At 42.3% G+C, this 24224-nt stretch overlaps 1 protein-coding gene across 3 annotated transcripts in view; it reads left to right on the plus strand.

The window, feature by feature from the left end:
- GALNT9 (polypeptide N-acetylgalactosaminyltransferase 9) overlaps window positions 1-24224 on the plus strand; it is a 225838-nt gene that overhangs the window by 128220 nt on the left and 73394 nt on the right. For all 3 annotated transcript variants that reach the window (XM_065692354.1, XM_065692355.1, XM_065692353.1), the window contains 2 exons: window positions 11425-11591; window positions 13578-13752. In XM_065692354.1, the coding sequence (XP_065548426.1) occupies window positions 11425-11591; window positions 13578-13752 (342 nt within the window). The remainder of the gene's footprint in view (window positions 1-11424; window positions 11592-13577; window positions 13753-24224) is intronic.

The following is a 24224-nucleotide window of genomic DNA, read 5'->3' on the forward strand; positions in this document are numbered from 1 at the left end:
CACTGGGCTAGCCTCCAGGGTAGCATCAAACACACCTCTCTGGCAGAGACTGTGCTTCAGTCTTGACTAATGGTAGAATATTAATAGCAGCAATAATAATTAAAACAGTTCACTAAAATACCCCAGGGTGTTGTTGCTAACTTAGACTGTACCCCTAAACTTCCAGAGGAAAGGCATAAATCTGAGTTATTTCCATCCATAAAGTGCACAGCTGTCTCATTCAGCAACTGGAGTAAGCTTTCATCCCCTCCGTGGATGTTTCATTAGGACACAGTTCTCCCAGAGGGTCATGGTGCAGTTTACATTAAGCTCAAGATAAAAATGACATTGAAGCTTTGCTCCTGTATTTTCTACGCTGCCTGAAAACAAATGCATGACCTACAGCTAGTTCATTGCCTTATTGCCTTGGCATCATTAACCCACACGTACCTGAGAGATGGGGAATTTGTGTTCTGTTTGCTCATAGAGGAGCACTCAGCTCCTTTGCCTGACAATCTGGGAATCTCTAGAAGCAGTGGGAGGAAAGTTTCTCTAAGTGCAGGTTTGAGCAAATAGCCTGGATGGAACGGGTTGAATGTGTCTGTCAGTAAATGAGGGGTGAAGAAGGGCATGGTTGTGAACACAGGCTGGGCAGACAGTTAATGGGAATAACCTGTTTCCCCAGTGCAGAGCACTCCCTTCTAGGTCTGTTTCTGATGGCAAATTCATTTCAATCTGCAAACACTGAATCTGTGACTTCAGAGCGCCTATGGTCTATGAGCAAGTAGGAAAAAACAGCAGACAACACAGAGTGAAAAAGGAAACAGGTTCTCAGCAGGCAGATTGGGCAGGAGCAGTGTGTGAGTGTTGAAGTGTTAGGATGGCTTTAGGTTCTCAGAGGCAGGAAAAGACCAGCGTGTGTCCTTGGCTTGCTCACATTCACAATCACACTGAAGCACCTTGCCTGGTCTAGGATGTGTGCCGAATTTCTGTCAGGCTGAGTGAAGAGAAAACATATGTTGACCTGTTTTTCTGAATTAGGATAAGAGCTCATAAATGTAAAAATCCCCCATACGTTGAAGTGTTTTGCTGCGATGAAGTGTGTGCCCTAGATGTTAGCTGTGTGCTAGACAGTAAATGTGGCTGGAGTTTTAGGAAACATTTTTATTTCTAAATGTAACCAGAATTAAATTAAAATGCAAGAGTTTTCCAAAGTGCCCAAAATAATTAGGAGGTAAGAAACTGTTGTTAGCGTGTAACTTCTAAATGCATGAAGTTGTTGAATACTGCGCTGTTCACCTCTAGCTGGCCTTTAATTTAAACAGAAGCTATAAAAGTGTAATTAGGCTCCAGTCCAATGAAGCACTTAAATATGTTCCTAGTTTTAAGTGTCTGAGTAACCCCAGTGAAGTTAAGACATGCTGAACTGCTTTACTCGAATAGCACATTTCATAAAGTAGTTACAATACACGAAGAACAATCCTGCAAGTGTCATTGGGAAAGATGCAAAGAGGAGTAAAGTCCCATCTGCACTTCAGGATCTGACTTGTTTGCACCACACTGGTTTTGCCCAGTGATTTATCCTGCAGGGTCCTGATCCAAAGTTCATTGAGATCTTTGGATGCTCTTTATCATCTGCTGCTAAAGAGGTTTAGTTTGTCAGGCAGTTCCCTACCCCTGTCTACCGAGGGCAATACATGTGGCCTGTGCACCTTCATTTGTCCTCTCTGCTTGACTTGGTGACATGCCTTTTATAAACATGCGGGTGCTACCACCAGGCACTCTGCTCAATCCCATATAAAACATCTAAACATCATGGATTTAATACTCCTATTTTCAGTGCTAAATCAATGTTCTTTATGCATTTGTTCTTGGAACACTGCTCTATTTGAACCATAATTCTTCGCACACACCATAAACTTGGCCTGTTTTCGCTCTGATAGAAATTGATCATTTAATGCAAGAAAAAAAACCCTGTGTGACTGCTGTTTAAACATTTCAAGGCTATTGCTGGTTAGTCAATTCAGCTTTTGAATCAGCTCAGCACACCATGTGCTGCGATTTCCAGGTAAGCATCACCTTTCTGGCCTACAACCAGCCTTACAACTGCTGGGACAAGGCAAAATTAAGAGCTTCTCACTATGGTTTGCCAGGCAGTGAGGGTATGGGTTTACTCAGTTTATGACTGACCTCCGTTTGCTTGTTTACTCCTCCAACAGTCCTGTATTTGTACATAGGTGGAAAGAAACATCCTGCTGCATAACAGGATTTGACCAGAGATTAAAGCTGGTCTCTTGCGAAATACACTGGAGCCCATTAAAGAAAGGGTTGTTTGCCAAATGTTATTGTATGTCCTCCCAAGACCATAAAAAACAATGTTAGCTGAAGTAATCATGGAAAATGATTGCATTCCTCTGTCCTCCTCCTTACTGCAGCGTACAGCAAACCTGTAATGAAATCTGTGAAGAGCTCTGCACCAGTTACTTTGACAGCTTTTTCATTGCCCTCCGTTTCTAGATAACACTGTGATGCTCAGCCTCTGTCCTGCTGTGAGGGATTGAGAGTCAACGTTAAACAAAAGTACCCTGAAGTTTTAATGTTAAGTACTTGCAGTAAAATCTTTAATAGTCAAGAATAACTTTCTGTATTTACATATTGTTATCTGAATAACAAATAGCTTCAAGGGTACTTGAAGCAAACTGTTCTGTGCAAATGGTGAGTTTACTCATATACATTATTTATTGAATATGATTCCTTTGATTTCATCCACTCCACTGTTTTTCCCTTACATCTGGCATGGACTTGGAGTGCAGTGAGAGAGACATTTCAGAGAAGGCTGGGTCTTAAGATAAATAAGTCTTATAATAAGATAGTCTGCTATCAAATAAGATAGTCTGCTTCTGGGCTGTTTCCTTCTCACACCTGCACACGTGCTGGGATTAATTTTTCCTTTGCCATAAAGATCCTTTTTGGGACGCATCATGTTGTGAACGCACCCTAGAGGATATTTGTTGGCTTCTTGAATGGCTCTTTCTGAACCTTCCTCACTAGAAAGATGAGGTTTTAGTTCTGGTGAAGAGCTGAGATGAAAGTACACTCTCTCTCCTCCACAGACAGCATGGTTTCTAGAATTAAGCTTCAAAAGTTGCACAAAAGGTAGTGTTTTCTGAGTATATTTTGCAGGTAAGAACTCTGAGTCAAAGCACTGCTATTGTAAATTGGCAAAATGCCTTTAGTTTTGCCTCTATTTAGTATCGCTTCATGGGTTTTATTGATGTTTATATTTCACTTCACATCAAGTTCAAAGAGCTCTTCACTCTCAAAGCAGAGCTTTGCCAGGACCATGTTTCTGTTTCTGTTTTTAAAGACAATTCTTGTCTAGTTTTTAGTTTGAAAGGATGCAAATCAAGCATCCAGTTAGAACAGGGACCAGGATCTTCCAGACATCTTGAGAATCACTTGACAAATCTAAATAAGCCATTTGTGTTTAATCAGATAAAATCAGGCAGAATGCGCGTCGCTTGGAATTTAGTTGGGCTCTGCCTCAAACTTAAGTGCAGCATCATTAAAAATGAAGACGCATGGGGGATACATTTTCTTTGGGGATTTTTGAAGAGCGTTTGAAAGCAGATTTCAGGTTCTCCATTAATTTCCAATCAGCCTAATGCTTTGTGATGCAGGATGCATACAGCCACTGGCAGATCTGAATGGGCACACTAGGGGCTAGAGTGGAAAATTCTTACAGATGGTATTTCAAAACATATTAGTGACTCAAGTTAAGTTACCAAAGAAAGGCAAGTACTTTTTACTCCAGAAGGATCTGAGCATGAGCTTTCAGCCACTTTTCTTGTTGTTACAGGGGATTGTTCTGAAAGTGATTAGAAGTAGTTTTAGCATTTTTATATGTATAAGTCAGTATTAGTATTAGACAAGATAGCATGGTTCTGGTATTGTTTGCCTGAGGAAAGCCAGAAATAGCTCACTGAAATATAAGGCCTCTTATTTTATGTGTATGGCAGCTACTTTTGAAGAGTCTAATAATCATAAGTGTAAGGGTTACTATTCTTTACAAGTGGGGCCATCTTTGTGCTGCATATGTAACTATGCACATGTATTGTGCTATCAGTCACTGGTTGATAGTTCTTGGGGCTCTTTACCATACACATAAAATAATTTGTCATAGAGAAGGGAGGGATTAAGCCAAATAGAGCAGCAAGTGTGTGAAAAACCCACCAGATAGGAACGTGTTGGAGTCTTTGTGCAGAGAAATTCCATGGTTGTGCTGGCCTGGAATTTCAAAAGAAAGGAAAAAGGACAGAAGTGCGTGTCTGGTTCTCGAGAAACGCTTGTCCCATGTGTGTTATTGCAGCTCTATGGGGAGCTTTAACCTACCTGTGGAACTGTCCCAGCTTGAAAGGGCTTTCTCCTTTGTGGAAGTGTGACAAGACAGAAATTCCTGTAAATTTTGTCTCTTCCATAGGAAGAAGAACAAATAATAGAGTGTTGTAAGGTAGAGAAGAGATCTATTTTCAAAAGGCTGCAGATGTTCTTCATGCTGCAAGTCCTACAGGCAATGAGGTCCAGTTGTTCAGCCTGGGAATGTGGGAAATTCCCAGGACCAGATGTATGCTGGTAAATTCATGGCATATTGCAGTGATTTGTTTCTACTTGATATTAAAGACACTTTTACTTGAGACAGGAAGTGTTTGAGATTAGCACAGAAACAAGGACTTGGCCTGATTTCTTCCTGATGAATGCGAGTGACTTCTTTCTGAGACTTTTGGGTTCAAAATAAGGAGTAGCGTATCAAGGAGGCATGTGACAAACACTGCTGGAATTCCCACAGTATGGAACAGATTTAAGATCTCAATTTATTATAAGCCTGAAAATGACCATCAACAGCACTGAGCACCAGAAAAGCTGGAGAATAGATTGTTTTAGTTGACTTAGCCTGACCCCAGTATGAAGCCCTGAAACCCTGTGGGAGCAGGACCAGGCAGTTTATGCTTGGGAACAGTTGAGAAGGTGTCTTTATTTTAAGTAAGTTTTTCTTCAGGTATAACTTCAGGGACAAGCTGCATGGAACGTGGCCAGGGGAGCAACTGAGGTCAGCTGGAAGTTGTTCAGGGAAGCTGACCATTTACAGACTGTAAAGTCCTGACAGAGGGGTGTTTTAAACAACACGTGCTACGAAGATGATCTCTGGAGCAATAGAAAGGGTGGTCATTTCTTTGGCATCGTATTTAGTTCTTGCAAACCTGTCAACATTCAGTTTGTTCTTTCAAGAAGAACCAAGCAGTAGAGGTCAAAATTGGCTTTCATTGCTTTAACAAATGCTTTCTTTGCTGAGGACTCCAAAAAAATCGATGCATGCAGGAAGTCAGTGTTAATGCTGAACGTCCAAATACTGGCAGGAGTGTTCTAGTACTTGCAGAGGTGGAGGGGAAACTACCTCAATCTCTTTAGCTGTCACTCGTGGAAGGGAATTCCTGTACAAATCCTTTGGTCATCACTGTTGATGGGTTTTTGGAGCTGCCTAGACTACCAAGCCTACAGCACCCACAAGAATTGCATTGTGTCCTGCATCTGCACTTCTACAAATAAATTCAGGACAAAGGAAGGTGTGGATTTTTATTCTCTATGAGAAATCGAAGTGAAAGCTGTTCCATAAAGCAAAACAGACTGTGAAGAAATAGCCGTGCTTAAAAGGTATCTTCTGATACCGTCATCATTTCTAGGCTTTTTAAAAACAACTGTCACTTCTCTTTTTACCTTAGTACAGCAGGCTGCTTCTTTCAGGATACATAGAGCATCAGTGTTCTGTACCTCTGCTCTCTTGTTCACAGTTGTATTTATATTGTATAATTCTTAGTGAATGTAACTCTTCAACTCAAAAATTTACTGTTTGGGGGTTTTTATCCTTTTGGATAGGGCAGAAAAATCCATTGTTAATAGAAAGAAAATGTTACAGCATAATACAGTTAACACCTTCTATTGAAAAGGAGAATTAATTAGGAAGGAGTTGGAGCCGTCTCTGACAGATTGATGGTCCATGAAGCTAATCAGTTTTGGAGCCTGTCATTGCTTTTGCCGCAGACTGGTCAGCGGTTGAATCCTGTGCTAGGGAAGGAGATGCTTCCAGCTTGTCGTATTTTTCACTGTTCACTATTGTGCCAATGTGGAATAAGAACGTAATGCGCGTTTCTTTCTGCATCTGAAAAGTTACTATTACATCCAGCACTGGCTGCAAAGCCTCAGTGGTTTTCCGGGGAAAGAAGTCAGGCACTGAACTAGCTGTTAGATTTAGTGATTTAGCTGTTGTAAATCGTCTTTGCCTATGGAGTCACAGCAGCATTTAGCTCCTAAAAGGTAACCATGTATGTAAGATTACTCTGAGCCTTTGACTTAACTGGGTTCAAAATACAGATCGGCCTGGTGATTAAAGGTACTATTTGTTTGCATTAACGAGCAAGGATTCAATAATCCTTTTAGTATTTATCTTTGTCCTTTCATTGGTCATGTACCCAAGGAAGTGCTGTTTCACCTCTATTCTCCTGCTGCGGCTATAAAACACAATCACAGGCCATTCCGCAGCTTTCAAGGTACGAAGCATGTTGGGTTTTTTTGTGCTAGAGCTGCAGAGGAGGTTTCTTCATGCCCAGCGATTTCATGAGGTTTGTGAAGGAGAGAAGCCCACAGTCATCTCCGTCCCAGCGGTTCATTGGAAAAACCTTGATGTGAAAATTGAAAAGATCTTGTATTAAATACTTTAAAGATTCGCGAAGCAGCTTTAATTTTGTTTGCATTTTTTTCCTGAAGGACAAAGCTGTCAGGAATCTCTAAATGCATTTCCTAATCCATTTCCAAACTCAGTAGATTAGGGTCGGCAAGCAAAACTAATTTTGGGAGCTTAGCAGCTATGCAGACAAGAGAGAAGGCAGAAAGAGAGCAGGAAAGATGTTTTTTTCACTGGTAATGCACTGAGCTACCCACATGGCTGTAGTGTCAGTCCTTCACAAAACACAGTGCAACTCAAATGGACTGTAAGCCCAGCTCTGATAAATAGAGGACTTCCAGGTTTCTGCTGGATCAGACACAAATAGAGTAAATACATCTATCAAGGAATGAAGGTTCAGACAAAGAAAACTCCCTTCCTTTATTCCCTACCAGCTCACAGGGCTGCCATGAGCAGGCTCACGTGCAGCTGAGAAGCTTTTGTTTTCTCAGTGCCCCAGTTTCTAATCTTTGACCTTTTTTGTGTGTTAATACATGATATTTTTCCCAAGATTCTGGTCTGCCAGCTGAAGAGCCTGTCCTGTTTTCCTGTGCCTGTATAAACAGTGCTCGCAGTTAGGCTCAGGGGGCTGGTTGGGAGATGTTCATTTAAGGAACTGGTTTAATGCAAGGGAAAGAAAGAGTGAAAATCATCTCCAGGATAGAGAAAAAATGATCTGACATCAAGGTCTCACTCGCATACAAAAGAAATACCTCTGGGTTGCCAGCCAAGATCTGCAGTAGCAAATACAGAGCAAGAGCACTCAAAGACTCTTCCCAAGACAACAGCAGGATGCTGCAGGTTTGATGCTTGGCATGTTGCATGAAAGGTGCCTGAAGGGCTGTTTCACATATCAGGTCTTATCCATCCTCAGCTGGTCCTTGGAAATGATTAGCTCTGGCATCGTCAGCCTTTGCTGGAATCGCTAATCCTAGATGCATCCAGTGGTGTGTTTCTCTACAGCAGAGCCATCTGCCTGTAAAGAGACACTGCTTCTCATGCAGACCTGAAGTTCTTTGCTGGTTATACGCTGTGAGACCTGGTGACAGTTCATAATACTAATTTAGATTCATAGTAATATTAAATGTGAGCTATGCCTGGCCAGCCTAGGCCATCCTTAGTTACCACACAGATCAAATGTATGCTCTAAATTCTTCCTGAGCTCTGAAGTGTTAGGCAGGTGTTAATGAGGCCAAGTTTCAGCCATCAGTTAATGTAATTGAACTCCCTCCTTGTTGCCACAGTTCATAATGCGATCAGACCTAGTGCAGGGAAGTGGAGAGCCTGATGGTACCCGGCTCCCTTCCCTGGCAGGGTGCTGGGTGTAGTGCTGGTGCATCTGCCCCCGAAGAAGGTCTGCCTTGAACACCTGGGCACATTTTCATACCGTTTGATGTCTTCACATTCTGATTACTTTGCTTCTCAAAAGAATGACTAAAAGTGACTAGTCTTGTGTTAAGCTCCTCTATCATTAGCTCACTGGTTTCTTGCCTGATGCTCTCCCTCTCTCTTCAGGCTGCTGCGCCATCCATTTTCTGAGAGGATGCTCTATGCCTTATTAAGTCAGTAGGCTTATTCCAGCCTTACATTTTTCCTGGAACTTCTCTGGAATGAACTTAATCCTGCTGCCACGCTTCAGGGCCAAGATCAGGGGCTGCACCACAGAGGACTTCATGTGTCCTCCTGACACTTCTGACTTTCTCAGCCTTACGTACAGGCACAAGGGACTGAATGTCCCACTGCAGTGCACTTGGTCTGTTGTCAGCATCTGCCCAAGCAAAGGTGGTTGTGCTTTGACGGTGAGTTCTTGCGTGTGACTTGGGATTGTCACTATTTGCCTCAGAGTGTCAGTAGCTGGTTAGAGTTTCTTGGAATGAAGGAAGTATTAACTGTAAATTGCCGCAGCTGGTATCTAATTACAGAATACATTGGGAAGTACTTGGGCAGCAATCCAGCAAAGCACTTAAGCACCCAGTCACTTTTAAGGAAAGGCCCCTTGACTGGGATTGCTCGTGCTCTCAGACATCATCAGAAGTGTTCGATAGTGGACCAGTATTTTCTCCTGACTACTTCAGCACATCCATCTCATTTTCTGAAGTGACTTGAGGAGCTGGGAGTTCAAGGTTGACTGGAAGTCTGCAGGAAATAAACTCCTAAATCACGGCTGTACTTTGAAACGTCTGCTCAGCCACACGGCTGCTTTTGCTGTTCTTCATCCTTGCTGTAATAAATAAAAGTAAAAAAAGCTTTTAAACCCCTGCTAAATCCCGAGGTTGGCCTTTGCCCATTTAGGTGTTCCTCTTGCAGCTGAGTTGCCCAAGGTATTCTAATACATAATAGTTGGAGTGCTCTTCCCAAATGCAGACAGAATGCAGTTTTTCAACTATGTCTTGCTAACAGGGAAAGGGGACAACTGACAGAAGGGAGGTTGCAGTGAGAAGTGATAGGAATGTCTTAACCTAGGTGGGATAACAAATTCAAAATAGCCTTTTATCTAAAGGCTAACTACAGTCATTGTAAGTAATCACTGAGAACCAAGGCTTGAGAAGTCTTGTGAGCCAGTGAGAACATGGAGTCACACTCAGGATAATAATGCTTTGCTTTAGTGTGACGAAGAAGAACTAAATCAAAAGTGGAGGTTCTGGTTTAGGTCTGCTGGTTTTAAAGTTTGAGTTAGAAATCCCAATTTTCTCCGAACCTAAGTGGGAGGGTGGAGGAAAAGCCTTGGATATCAGTTCCACTCGGCCTTTCTGTCTGGACAGGAGCAAGTGGCTGGGTGCACACGTCTTTCAGTTCACTCACCAATAAAACAAATACCTCTTACTCCAGAAGAGTTCAGCAAAAGTTTGCGATCAGAAGATAAAGGAAGCACAGCCTAATCCATTGAGTCCTGTACTATTTCAGTTGTTCCCTGTCTTTTATTAGGCAAAATGCTTTGGTCCTTCCACAGATGCCTCTGACATTTGTGTTCATCCCATGTTTCCTTTGATTGCTTGTTCCTCCACATTGCAGCTGCTGCTTTGACTGCACTCTCATTCTTGCTGTACTTCCTCCTCCTCTGTCTTGCTGTTTCCAGGCTTTGGCTACATGGTTGCTTAGCTTTCCTTGTGTTGTGCTAGCTCTGAGTGCTGATGCAGGACCCCACCAGGATGCAGGACCTGGGGTGGGATCCCTCCTCTGCCTCACTTCCACCAGCAGTGCACGCACTCCCTGGGTACCAGTCCGATTTACTGAGATGCAATTTGCTGTGTCCTGCTGATACAAGTGAAGCTCTGAAGCAAATTGCTATCAGATAAAAGACGTCCCTCATCAAGGGAAATCTTGCAAGGTCCGTGTTTCTAACTGATGGCTCTTTCCTGTTAGTGACATGTTTCTTGTGGACTTCTTTGATGTGTTGGTGTGGTCAAGAGGAAAATCGCATTCAAAAAGGAATTCAAAAAGGGGGTTGTGACAGAGCATTCACACCTCCTGGAAATCTCCGTCCTTGTTCCAGGTTTATTTTTAGGCTGTAAAAGAATGCTGCTTAGCCAGGAGTTCTACACAGTGGTCCTCTGTATGGTACTGGCCACCAGCAAGTAGCTGTGGTAACACTGAATGGCAGGTACTTGAGTCTCTGAGCAAATAGAGCTGGGCTGAATAGGAATTACGAATAATTGTTAGAATTCATAACTGATTTCCAGAGGTTACCCACAGTCAAGCGTTTGTCACCTTCCTCATGCCCCTGACTGCCAATAGTGGGGGGAAAAGGGATTGTTATGCCAAAGTAATGAGAAAGAGGTCAGAAAGTTTGATAAGAGCGGGAAAAGTCATTTCCTGTGATATCATTAGCAGTGTTTCAGAGAGCAGGTTCAGTAATTGCTATGGTAATTCTGGATGGATTTTGACTGTGAGAACACGTTTTTAAAGTTAGTGTCTTAGCTAGTGGGAGAGAATTCCATTAAATAAGGCAGCGTGGTATTACAGGGGAAATGGGCTGGGGGCTTGGGAGCAGAAGTTCTGCTCTGTGCTGTGTAACTTCTCCAGGCCTCCGTTTTTCTACTCATAATAGTGTATTGCAACATACATGCATAGGTAAGTACAAAAGCAAATTGTGAATCTTGGGAGGTAGGTACCTGCCAAGGTGGCATCTCAGATGGAGCAGATCTGCTTTGCAAATATTGGGGCAAGTGTGTGTCTGTACAACAAACATCCTGCCTTTGTTCTTGCTGCACAAACTGCAGAATGAGGAAGGTGGAAAGTGCTCTTTGTGTGGGCAAACGCGAAAGTTGCTTGAGCGGGTCCTGGTTTTAAAAGCATGAGCTCTAATTATGAGTTAAGAGCAGACCTTCTGATGGTGCTCCTGGGAGCATAGATAAGCTATAACGTTGTGGGCTTTCTCCAGATTGTTTCTGAGCAAACTTGCTGGTATTTCTTTGGTTTCCAAGAGATGCTTTTAACCTTCCAGAGAATGAGAGCTGCTGCTGTGTGCATGCAGACACTTCGATTTGCACTGAAGCTGCTGCTCCTAGCTATGTTGCTTCTATTGAGCTTTACTACGTCCATCTTTGAGGTTAGAAAGAACAAAGCCTGCAAGTCCCTGTATGCTGGACAGCAATGAGGAGAAGACACTCTCCAGTCTGTTTTACCTCCCAGTGGCTGCTTGGTTGTTAACACTTCTTTCTTCTCCCCAGATGCAAACAGATGACCTACCTAGATGACCTGCCCCAGATCTCTGTGGTCTTTATATTTGTAAACGAGGCACTGTCTGTCATCCTGCGCTCTGTGCACAGCGTCGTGAATCACACCCCATCACACTTGCTCAAGGAGATCATTCTGGTGGATGACAACAGTGACAATGGTAAGCACGAGTAACTTCTTCTGTAAATACTGTGTGGTTAATGGGCATCCAAATGGAGTTTGGTCACTACTAGATGAAATGCCTTTCCTTCTTTAATATTGGGGTGAAACAGCATTGAGTCATTCTGCATGTAAGCAGCCAGCGGAGGAAGGTCATGCATGCAACACTGATTTATGGCTAACAAGCGGGATCACAAGATGGTGTAAATTAACATGCCTCTTATTGAAGTCAGTAGAATTTACAAGAGTTTGTTGATGAGAAGGTTGATTGAGCCATTTACCCAAAGTTGTGAGTAAGTATGAACTATTTGTATAACAAATAATCATGATGTGGATAAACCCTGCTGATTTCATTAAAATCTTCACCGGATGAATGGCATTTGTATGGGCAATCTTCATCTAGAAATGACACTTTCCTCCAGATTTTCAGATCCAGAGGAATATCATCATTAATAGACTAAAAGTTGAAATTCTGCTTCCAAGGAAAAGTGCAGCAACAGGTTCTTCAATTTTGAGCTAGGGAGTAAATTAAGACTATGAGAATGAAACAGAATGGGCGCAAAGTACATGCCTATTTCAGGCTATCTCGTTTATTAATGTAAAAACAGCACTTCTGTTACAGCCCTCAAAAATCAAAATATTGGGGAGCATAAGGGTGCTGTTGATCAACTCGTTTCACAGGTCGGGAAGGTCTGAAGAACTTCTAGGATACAGGTGACTAGCAGTGTTGTTGTGGTTTAACTTGTTATACCTTATACTTCTGCAACTGATACATCTTCTCAAATCTCATTTATTAAAGTAAGGCACAGATGAACAGCTTTAAATCATTCAGTTTGAAGTTGCCATTTCTCTTCCAGATCCCCGAAGAGAAAGGAGGGTTGAGAGAACAAATCAGTAAAAATAAGTGCCAAACAAAAATAAGTACCCAAACCTATAGATTTAAGATTTTTTTTTTTTTTTTGTCCAGTTCTGCTTTCGGTTACAGCAGTGTAACCTATGGAGTAATTATGTGAGATTGCAAAGTGTTTGAGTCAGTCTGATACAGAGGAGAATTGGACACACTGTTTCTCAGTGAACTCTTACATGGCTTTTCTCTGTCATTCTTCTAGATAGCTAGAGATTTATCAGGTCTTTGATTTCACTGGTAATGATTCTACTGTGTAATATAGATCAGAAGAATGAGGCTTCTAATGTCCTGGAAGTTTCTACTAGTTTTCCTAATAAATATATTTGAGTAAAAGCCTCATTATGAATAAGCTGCCGTTGTAAATGAATTACCAAACTAGATTGATTTAAAAGAATAGAGCATTTTGGTAATTCGCCCGTTCATAAGCCTATTGAAATGAAGCTGAATAAAGGAGTGAATGCGTTTTGCTCCATCTGTGGTTGAATGCCTGAAAATGAACAAAAGAGAAGAAGTCTATTTGAAGTCCTCAATATCCATTTAGTTCAATGGGGAAGAAGCCTAGTATTGAGGAGTCTTAATTACATTTAAGGGTAAACTTTTAAAATTAAGGCAAATTAATTGTGAGCTGAATTAGGTCTTGACCCAAAATCCATTGAGGTTATTTTTCAAACTCTTAATGAATAGCATAAATCAGAAAAACAAACCACCAGACTGTAAAAAATTGCAGACTGTTACAGTGCCAAAAGGTCAGAATTGCTCTCCCAGAGGCCAGTTGTACCCTAATGCAAATAATCAGAGAGTTAAAATAGTGGTCATTTAATGATATCTATACAAAATGCCCCTTCAAAACAATACTCAAATCCATGAGATTAAACCTGCACAGGTCTCTCTGAGCTGAGCCCCCCAAAACTAGTCCATGCCACCAGCTGTGGTACTTGGTTTGCTTCTGCGAGACTGAGTAAGTGTTTAGGAATAGTTCAGGATGGCTTTCCCTTTCAGTTGCAGAATAAATGAAAGTAAAACATAATGTTTCAGGGCTTTTCTCATTCTGAATATTTATTTGGGTTTTTTGTCTTGCAGTTGAGCTAAAATTTAATCTGGACCAGTATGTCAATAAAAGATACCCAGGGCTGGTGAAAATAGTGCGCAATAACAAACGAGAAGGGCTGATTCGAGCCAGAATCCAAGGCTGGAAAGCAGCAACATCTCCTGTTGTTGGGTTCTTTGATGCTCACGTTGAGTTCAACATTGGCTGGTAAGTTGTTGGCTGTTCCCACAGGGAGAGCAGTACTGTTACACCATACTCTTTATCTCAGAGGCTGTGAAAGAGATTTGCTCAGTAACAGGAAAGCTGAATAGCTTTAGGGATGAGGCTGTAGGCTGCTGTTATCACATTAGCAATTACTTCTGAATAATGATCTTGATTATTGCAGCATTTCTGACAATCTTTTGCAGTGGCTGCAAGATCCATAGGAAGGCTGTTGTGCCTGCTCTGGTACAGCTCAGTGGAGAGAGAAGTAGTTTAAACCACAATGAATCCAAAACCTCCAAAGCAGTCAAATGGGGAGACACCATTAAAGGGGCTCTGGGCTGGTGCAGATGCATGCTTGCAAGTTACTCTTTTTTTTTAAAATCTCTTGTCATTTTCTACAATTCCTTCTTAGAAACTTGAATACCAGTCTGATTTCCTCATAAATTTTCTTTGCATTTCATTTGAGGGAAACATTGAATTATTTCCTGCATTTTTAATGGAGCTTGAAATGAGCACGCCTTTTCTCATCCCCTTTGTTTCTCAAGGGAGCAGTATCAGCTTTGGCAAGTGCAGTTTGGGGCTTAATGGGCCAGATCTGCAGTTGGAGTAAATCGTTGTAGCACCACTTAGTGGCCGATGTTTGGCATTACTGGAAGTCGGCCGTGGAGCAACTGGTATGCATTGTCAGCTGGAAAAGGGCTGCTGGGACCTTCAGTGTGTAAAATGTGTATTTTCCAAAGATAGGCTTGTCTTTGGTGCTGATGATGCAGGGTTATGGTGGAGCTGATTATGCTCTGCAGTTCTGGGAGATATCCCCAAATTAAAACTAAAAATAGCTGTACTTACAACCAGAGATAAACTTAATTGCAGAGGAGTAGAGTGTTTATTTTTGTATTTTCATTAATATCGTGATAAAATGGAAGATGCAATAAAATAAGTCTTGTAGTGCAGCTGGTTTATGTTCACCATGAGTTTTTTCCCCCAGGACTATGAAAGACCATAATAGCAGTTGTAGTAATTTTCTAGAAGGTTAAGAGCTGGTTTAATGTATTTATTTACTTTTAAAGCAGCTAGATATATCAGATCATTGCAACTGCTCATGCAGTGTAACATCAGCTATTGGACAGGAACAGGGATGGGGGGGAATGTGCTGAGGGTGCTGTTCCAGTGCTTCTCCTGCCCAAGCTAAGGTTTTCTGACCCTTGCAGAGAATTTTATTACCACTTCTGTACAGACATGGAGATCTTACTGATGTAGTCTGCCCAGAGAAGCTAGGCAGTGGTGTCAGTAAGGATGAAGGGGGGTTTATTGTGGCTTTTAGGTTGGTTTGGAGTTTCTTAAACCTCACTGCTTTTCATCAAGATCAGAAATGGTTAAGATCAGCATGGCAGGACGCTAGACTACTCAGTAAATAACAAAGTGTGCATATCAGAGGTAAGAGCATTTGCATTTGCTGCATCCTCCCTGGTGTACTCTGCTTTCAACGAGTGTGTTGAAGTCTCAGTGCAGTCTGTGCAGCTGCTGTGAGACCACTTGGCTTCTGGAACAGCCGCACAGGATGAATGAGAATAGCAAACGTTCCCTGGAAGCATTGCAGATCCCTTTGTTTCAGAGCCACATGTGGAGGCTCAGAGTTCCCTTCTGGTGTTGCTGCTGTTGTTCCCCTCCACCTCTGACAGCCGTCTCGTACCTTGTTCTACTTGTTTCCCCCTAGTTTCAATTCTGTCCACCTGTGCACACGCAGTGCCTGTCATCTCAATTTCCATCTCGTCTTTTACTAGGAGGACTGGAAATCCTTCCATCTGGATAGCTTTCTTGTTCCCCACCAGGTTAACATTATCCCTACTCCATAACCCTATAAACACAGCAGTAACGCGGCAGTATCTTGCTAAAGTACTGCTGTTCTGTTCTCCTATTAAGTCTCATCTTGCATTAATACTTCCCCCGTTTTCAATGTATATTCATGTCTTCAGAGGCCACATGGATTGCTCCCACTCAAAGCTGTCTATGGATTATTTGTGAGGCAATTAAAAAGAAGCCAATTCCTTTACCACAGAACAGAGCATTAGCTTTCTGTTTGGCTTGTATTCCATCTAAAATTCAAGTACCAGCAGTGCAATTTCAGTCTTCCAATCTATGGCTGCTTTACCTGTGTAAGCAGTTGGCAGATTAATTCATAAAGAATCATAGAAGGACTTAATCACTTTCTCATGAAATATGCAGGACACTGACAACAAAAACCCCTCTTCTTTAAATAATAGTTGCCCCATTTGTGAGTGACCCTTTGCCTTTCACTGCTTTATAGCGTTTTATGGGCTTTCACAGCATTACCCTCTAGGGACACTTCTTGTAAACTAAAATACAATCTGGTAGGTTATAAAGAAATACTCCACAACCTGGCAGGTCAAATTAACTATTGAATTATTTATTTTGCTGTGCTTAATTGCTGCTTTTTTGCCTCTCAGGTGTTGAAATGTATTAGCACAGAGCAGAGATATTCTACTGACCTGTTCCCCTTAAGGCTTCTGATAACGTGACCCGATACTGCTGCTGTGAGAGCAGAAGTGGAGAGGACTGGCTGAAAGGGAGGCCGGTACTATTGATTCTCAAATGGAATTTTAAGTTAAAATTACATGATAATGTACGTGTACAGTTCACGGGTAAAATTCTACCTGCCCTGCAGTAGAACCATGTCCGTTTTTAACTGTACTTAATGTCAGGAGGAGTTAGCAACCCAGCAGAACCAATAGGTATGAAAAGCTCCTGTTCATCCCCCTCTGGGGGTATATTTAAGCTTGTTCATTCAGTTTTCCCTTCAGTCCTCTGAAGATTTCAGCGTTCCTGCTCTTACTTTTGTATTAGGTCCACCCACTGTGCTTTAAGCAACACACAGGAACACCGAGTACAGACCATTGCCTCCCAACTGCTAATTGTGTTGCAGAAGATGTAGAGCATTATATAGACTCCTGTCTTTGAGAGATGGGAAAGAATAACATGACAAGGGGAAGAGAACTTCACTACATTATATCTGGGAGCAGGAAAGAGAGATAGCAGAGATGGGGTGTTATATCTCTGGGTAAGGAAAAGGACACATTTAGTGGAGGAGAGCAGAAATCAGTAAGAGAAAGGCAGAGACGACAGTATATTAGCAGCCATAAAGAGGGTACTAGGAGCCATAAAGAAGACATAATGATAGAGTATTATACTTGCATTCTATCTTAGGAATTGCTTTTACTCCTATCACAGTGGTAGTATCAGAACACTGAATGGAGTTATGCAGTGCCATAGTAATTAAAATTTTGCAAGACAAAGGGGGAGTATCAGTAAGGAAGCAGTGGAGTAAGAGGGTTTAGTCACAAGATTCAATAGACCAGAGAGACAGAGACAGCCCGACATGACAAAGAGGACCTGAAATACTGAGTATCCATCAGATTGTGCCACACACGTCCCATCATTATGCATTATCCCTGAAGTTGGCAGTGCTTTATAAATATAGAAAACTGGTATTTTAATGAACTAAGAAGAGCTAAAGATCAAGATCCCCAAGTCTATAGATAGTACTTTGCAGATCTTATTTTATACTGCAGTATGTGGTGCCATTTGCTGTCATGGCCATTAGCAATGGATTCTCAAGAAGATGTGTTAAAGGAAAAAGGAAGTTGATTTCCTCCTATTCTTCTACTGACTTTGATTATCCCAAGTATTCTGTAACACAGACACGGTTATGGGAAAGCTCCTTGTTAATGTTTTCATGTTAACAAGCCAATCTCTGGAAGCAGCAAACTCCCCACATCCCTGTTCAAGCTCAGGTGGCTCTTTGGATGGTTCTCTCCTTCTAGTGAGAGAAGTGCTCAAGTGAAATTACATTTGCACTCCTTGTCCTGTGCAGTCCCTCCCCCTGGAGGGTTCAGCCTATCCCTCCTGCCCAGGACATGGCTCATTGCAGCGTGCCAGGTACCAGGGTAAGTTTGACCTGGAAGTTTTACTTATGCAAATGCAAAGAAAAGCACACGTGTTTATTAAGGGAGTTTTTTGTCATGCAAAGCCTCTGCCATCACGTAGGATCCACTTGGTAATTTAATGCAATACATGTTTTAGATAGAAAAAGTGAACTAATATTATCTGAGTGGAGAGGGAAGTGTGCAACAGAAGCCATGTGCGCCTTTCAGCTTTGTGGGACGGTGCCAGCGTACATACAAGAGGATATGCCAGAAAAGCAACTTCAACTATTCGTCTACCTAAACAACCTAGAGTGTTCACTGGAGCGTCCTCATTGCTTTTCAGTGGTGCAGAAAAGAGCTATTCAGATTTGGCAGCCTAAGAGCTGATCTTTAACTCTCCAGCAGGCGTTTATGTTGCATTCACTCCATTCTGGCTGGGGGCTGCAGGTCTGAAACCTCCCCTGGAAAAGAGGAATGCTGATAGAGATGTCAGGTGGAACAGATGGGAATTTCTCTCTCCTCTTAGAGACCAAGAAAGGGAGTATGAAATTTAGGGGATTTTTTCAGTTCTTGGAACACTTATTTACAGGAAAAGCATCCTGCATGAAATATTCCTCCACTGGCCTCAGTGAAGAATTATGAATGTCAGTAGATCTGCTTGTCTGCGTCTGATAAATGTGTATCATCAGTGAAATGTGAGGCAGTGTGCAAGAACACATGCAGAATAAACTCTCAGATTACACGGGTTTTATTCTTACATTTCTGTGTTAAGTTTTTACTTTGTGGTACCTGACAGTGGTACAGCCAGGGTAAAATTGTTAGTGTTACAGCAGTGTTAAACCCACTGAGCCATAAAATCAAGAAGATAAGACCATGTTGTCTTTCATATGTCATATGAGGACTCTTTCTTAAGTCTTTGCAAGGGAAAAAAATAATAAACTGATTTGTGAAATGGGGGGAAAAAAACGTTTTTTAAGATTATGTCTTTATTTTTTATTGAAGTACAAATTTTAATAGTGATGGTGAAGAGGAAGAAAAGACTTATTTATCTCAAAAGAACCCACAAATCAGGGTATTTGGGTACCCGGTTGGACAGGGCAGAATTTGAGAGAGACATTTTCCAATGCAGTTCCTGTCAGTTAGGAAATTTGTACTTTTGAACAGATTCAGGACAAGTGACGTTTGGGTGGGGGGAGGGATAGGAGGTGTTAACAAGCTGTAGTCCAGTCATTCTCATTAAGAACTGAAAAGTATTCTGGGTCTGAACCTCAGATGATGCATGTTAGCAAAGCATCCCTGAAGCTGTGAAGTCCATTGAAGCAGGAGCATTGGGCAGCAGAGGATCTGGCCTGCAGCATGTGTGTGGTTTCTGTTAGGTCGTGTGTGTTTATTCCTATGTCATGCCTTTCTAAAAGTCTCCTTGAAGTCAGCAGGTGTTTTTACGTAGGCGTGCATTCTATAATTATGTGTGTGAGGAGCTTATGAGGAACTTGCATTTATCTGCTTTTCATCTGGCAGACGCTGTTCTTTTCAGCATTGTGAAGAATCAGAGTTCCTCGTTGGTATGAGCACTCCGGCTGCCTGATAAGGATGTAAGACAGCAGACAATTTCTGCTTGCTGTGGTTTCCCATGGGGTTTGGGCTGCTCTGGGTTGGCCCAGTATTAAATACAGAATGCATGTATGTTCAGAGGTAGACTTAAAACGGGATTAGAGAAGCCCGTGTGATCACAGCATGACCCCTGCCTTTGCTCTCGGACCTTCTCACAGGCTTATTCTATACTCTGCCTTATAACTCTTTACCTACTCTGTATCTTGGGAGCACTTATTCTTTGAGGCCCACAGTACTGGCATTGCTGGAGCTCCCACTGTAGTCATGGGTGCTTAACACCTTGGAAAATCCAGTGTTAATCGAAACTGACCAACTGGTAGGTGAAAGCATTAAATGCATGAAGTGCATGTGCTATGCCTATGGATCTGCTGAGCAGTCTGGCAGATCGACACGTCTTTTGTTGTAAACTTGCATTTGGTCAGAGCTTCCTTCCACAAACTCCCCGAGAGAGTTTCTGTAAGGAGCAGTCACCAAGGCACCTGCTGTGGATGTTCCTCCCGGCACATCCTTGTGCCTGGGGGAAGCCCACCAAAACCATGGGACAGCAGTATGCTCTGTGTAGCTTCAACCAAGCACTCCCAACCACAGGGCCGAGCCCTGGGGATGAGACTTCAGCCATGTGTTACTGTATTTCTGGAGCTGCTCCAGATAAATAAAGCCCAAATGAAAATTACCCTTTAGTGTAGTGGAGTCTATAAGAGAACTAAATTTATTGTCCTTTCTCTTCTGGCTTTAACAGTTCACCAGAAGTCTGTGCAGAGTGAGAGGAGGACACTGACAGATACATACCTTCAGAGAGGACAGAGGGGAGGAACTTCTTATGTCCTGAATTGTCTGCTTGGGTTTTATTAGGTGGAACAAAGAACTGGATGATGTGATCCACTACCTATAAAGCTGAATCTTTTCATTATATTTGGGTTGCTGAAATCCATCATGTCTATGAATATGCCTGGGAGAATTTTTCTTCTTGCTTCAGTAAATAACTTGTTAACAATATATGCTGCTCTATGCCCATAAAGCATGTTGACTCACATACAGGCTAGGAACCTAATATTTTTACATCTGTGAAAAACAGAGATGGATCTCAAAATTCACATCTGTACCTAATCAGGCAGGGCTGAATCCTGCCTCGCTGCCAGCAGTGGCCATGCGGAAAGGAAATACTCAACTCACTGCAGCTCATCAGCACAGCATGTTGAACATACTTGGACTTTAGCAACCTCTTCCACTTCTAGTCCTGGAGCTGCCAGGAGCACCTGACTTCTGCAGATGCACAGTGGAAAAAGCAAGAAAAGGGAAAAAACCAAACCCAAACGGGAAGGAACACTGGTGTCTATAAAGAGCATGGGTAAATCTGCATAATAATGGAGCAGCTTAAAATTAGTACTGAAAAAAATAGAAATTACTAGGAAAGATTTAATCATAATCCTTTGAAAAACCTGAAGTAATTAGACAAAGCCAGAATTACCCACCATGTTGACAAAGGATTTGATGAATGTGCAGTTCAGCTTACAGAGACAAAGACACTGTGTAAGTCTATTGAGCCTAATAGAACTACTCCAAGGCTGGATTTTGCTAGCAATGAATAGCAATAAAGAACCCCTTGTACCTCATGGATTACCTAAGATAAGCAATGCAAGCACAGTTCATTACCCAGTCGTGTTCAAGCTTACAGTCCTCCTTCATTGGCCATTGCCTAGGGATCTTGACAGGCAGAAGAACAGAACACGAGAAGTGTCAGTGGTGGAGAGGGCATGGGCAGAACCTGGGATCTGAATGTTCCTGTGGATCTAACTGGGATGAGCTGGTGCTTGAGTCTGAATGCCCCATTGCCATTTCTGCTGTCCCTGATCAGGCAAGACAAGGTGTGAAACCCCTCAGGTGTAAAATGCGTAATTAACAGGCTCTCCACACTGAGTTGTGCTGAGTAACAGAGAACAACTTCTGCACTAGATTGTCTCTTCCGTTTGTTACTCAGAGCCTGCTCTCTTACTTGTGGGTGTGAGCATATTCTGGACATTGCTGCAGTCTACCCAGACACTGAACCTGTACTGTTCCTAATACCTGCGGGGATGCGATTTTCACATGTGGATACAGAGAAAGAAAGTCACCTCCCCTGGGGGAAAAGAGGGAAGGGAAAAGAGGGAAAAGGAGAAAATGAAGTTCCAGCAGTTGCTTTCATACCAATTCACTGCGCAACTTTGGCATGGCATTTTACTTCTGTAACCTGAGGGTAGAGCTGTCGACACTTACTGAAGTGGTAATATAGTCAACATTTGTATTTCTTGAGTGCAGGGGAGTGAAACAGAATTTCCATCACATGGACAGCTTCTAGACACCTCTGATTTTGTGAAAGTTCAAAATCTGAGATTTCAAGTTAATAGATTGATAGAGATTAATGAAATTTCATTGTGTATTTTGATCTGACTGTTGTATTTCACTCCAGAGAAACCTCCTTGTGACATTCAGATGCAAAGCACCAAGTCAGGTGGTAAGAAATGTAAGCCATGCAACTGGAAAAACACAGGAATTCAGTCAACCATGGAGTGACAGGAATGGTCTGGTGATGGCTGGTGTGACAGCAGCACCAGCACAGGGAATGGATTGTTCTTGTAAAGAAGAAAATAAGGACCCAGATGAGCATTCCCAAGACACAAGGCAGATGAACACAGTCACAAATATGACTGAGGGCTGAAAATTCCGAGTGGCTACTAAATGTTGTCTTCACATTCTTTCCCAAACCATTATTGGGGATGCACTTTCAGCAGTCTGATTTTAAGCTGTCTTGCAAAGTAGCAGGCTAAATTCGCTTTGTATTCGAAATCAGGTCCTCTGGAACATTATTAATCTCACCTATTTTCAGTGTCTACATTATTATGAGAAGCATCTTATTATAAAAGTGCCAACCTCTGCCTCTCTCTCTGAGAATGAAAGTTTGAGGCAATTACCTTGGATGTGGGGTGTCTATTGCAGACATCTGACATTAAGGGAGAAGAAATCTTTATCTCTTTCAGGTTTTTTCATTGCACAATCTTAATCTACCCTTCAAAGTAAAATACTTGCAAAATGAGCACCTGAGGAGGAACTGTAGAAAGAAATGGAAACTTCAAGATAAAGTGTGATGGTTAAACCGCCTTGCTTTGTATCAACATAAACATCCCGGTAATTGAGGACTTGAGGATTTGGTGACCAGAGAAGTATAACCAAGAGAGATGGAAATAGTTCCCATTCACTCTTTGCTTGTCAAAGACATTTGAGAGTCAGATGGTAGTGCATAAGAATGACAGAATTTGATTCTTACAAAGGAAACCCATTTACAGATTCCTGCTTCAGAAGGCATGCAGTCAGTTTTCCTGCTTTGCAGACCCAAACGTAATAATTTTGTGCATGCTATGGGAGTCACTGGGTGCAACTGGGTGTCCTGCGGTGTGTGCCAGATCTCACTGGAGAATGTAATCCTCCTGCTCTGTGACCTGCCCACTGCACCAAATCTGTTGAAGCAGTGCCCAAGGGCTTCAGAAGTGGGCAACCTCCCAAGGTGGTGTTTGGTTTGCAAGGGAGTCAGCTCTGTAATGAAGCTTCTGCTGCTCCACAACCACAAAGAGGAGGATTCTTGGAGTAAAACAATTAGTGGCTTGTCATTAGTGACATCTATACCCATTGTTTGGTATTTCGAAAGCCTTTGTTTCAGAGGCCGGAAGGGAGTGGGAGAGCCTCCTGCTGATACTAAGCACAGTGGTTGCCACAGCCATGCATGGAGGCACCTGGTTCCTGATGGGAGAGGGGTGTCTGGCTGACTTCTCCATTGTTCTGCTGTATTTTCTCTGGGCTCATAAACAGAGATAACAGTATGGAAAGAACAAAGCAGGTTTAGTTTTTCTGCATTCTTCTCTGCTTTATTGGATTTGCAAGAGTTTTTCTGCCATCCACCCACTGGCTTTTAAAACAGTTAATCTCATAAATATAATCTCATATTATTGATGGAAGTGCCTTATCCTGATTTGGCAGGTCACATTGGCTCTTCATGTGAGTGTATGAGTGTGGCCTAAGGATGATACAAATGGGCATTCAGAATCATGTACTGCGCTGTCCTGAACCTCCGTTGTTTCTTGTCTCTCCCACAGGAAACAAACAAACAAATCTCTTTTGAGTCTGGGGTGCAGTTCTTTAAATGCCTGCACTGAAGGGATTGTGCGTCCTCTGGGCTGATGCGCGTTCATGCTTCTGTGGAGGTCTTTGATACCTTGAGGTTTGGGCTTTGGCAGCAGAAGTACTGCACCGAGCTGCAGGTGGCAGGCAGTAGCAAGAGAGACCTCAGGCTATTCCAGTCATGAGCGATGCATTGATTTGTTCCTGGAGCAAATCAAGCAGAGTAACCAAACAATACATTTGCATAAGAGATGAGCATCTCTTTCATAACCTTCCTGGCCAGGGGGGGAATTTCTGCAACTTGTAATGTTGTTCTTCTCTTCCCACCATCCTTTTCATTAAAACTTCCATGTTCTGTGTTACTGGCATCCAGCTGATAAATTCAAATGCCGTTCTTCTGGAGGATTCTCAATAGAACTCGTTTAACTCTCTTCGACTTCTCTCCAGATGAAATGCTGTGGTGCCATGTCTTTCTGTCAGCCATGCTCTTATGGTATTGGTTTCTGACGGTTTATTTGCAGTAAGTAACTCATCAGTACTCAGGGGTTTCACTGAACCTGCTTGTATTTTTACTGAAACAGGAGGGGTATAAAGAAGGGAAAGCAAGCAGCGGACGACCTCATGTAAGCAGCATGGAGTCTGTGTACGCAAAAGCCAAATATTTTGGCTGTATTCAAATACAGAGAAATTGCTGTCTTCTGGAAGAGATGGGATGGTGAAGACTGAAAACAGAGGTTGAGTTAATTTCATACTTGGAACTTTCTGTTGGCCTAC

Source organism: Lathamus discolor, chromosome 12, assembly GCF_037157495.1.
Source record: "Lathamus discolor isolate bLatDis1 chromosome 12, bLatDis1.hap1, whole genome shotgun sequence".
Taxonomy (NCBI): Eukaryota; Metazoa; Chordata; class Aves; order Psittaciformes; family Psittacidae; genus Lathamus; species Lathamus discolor.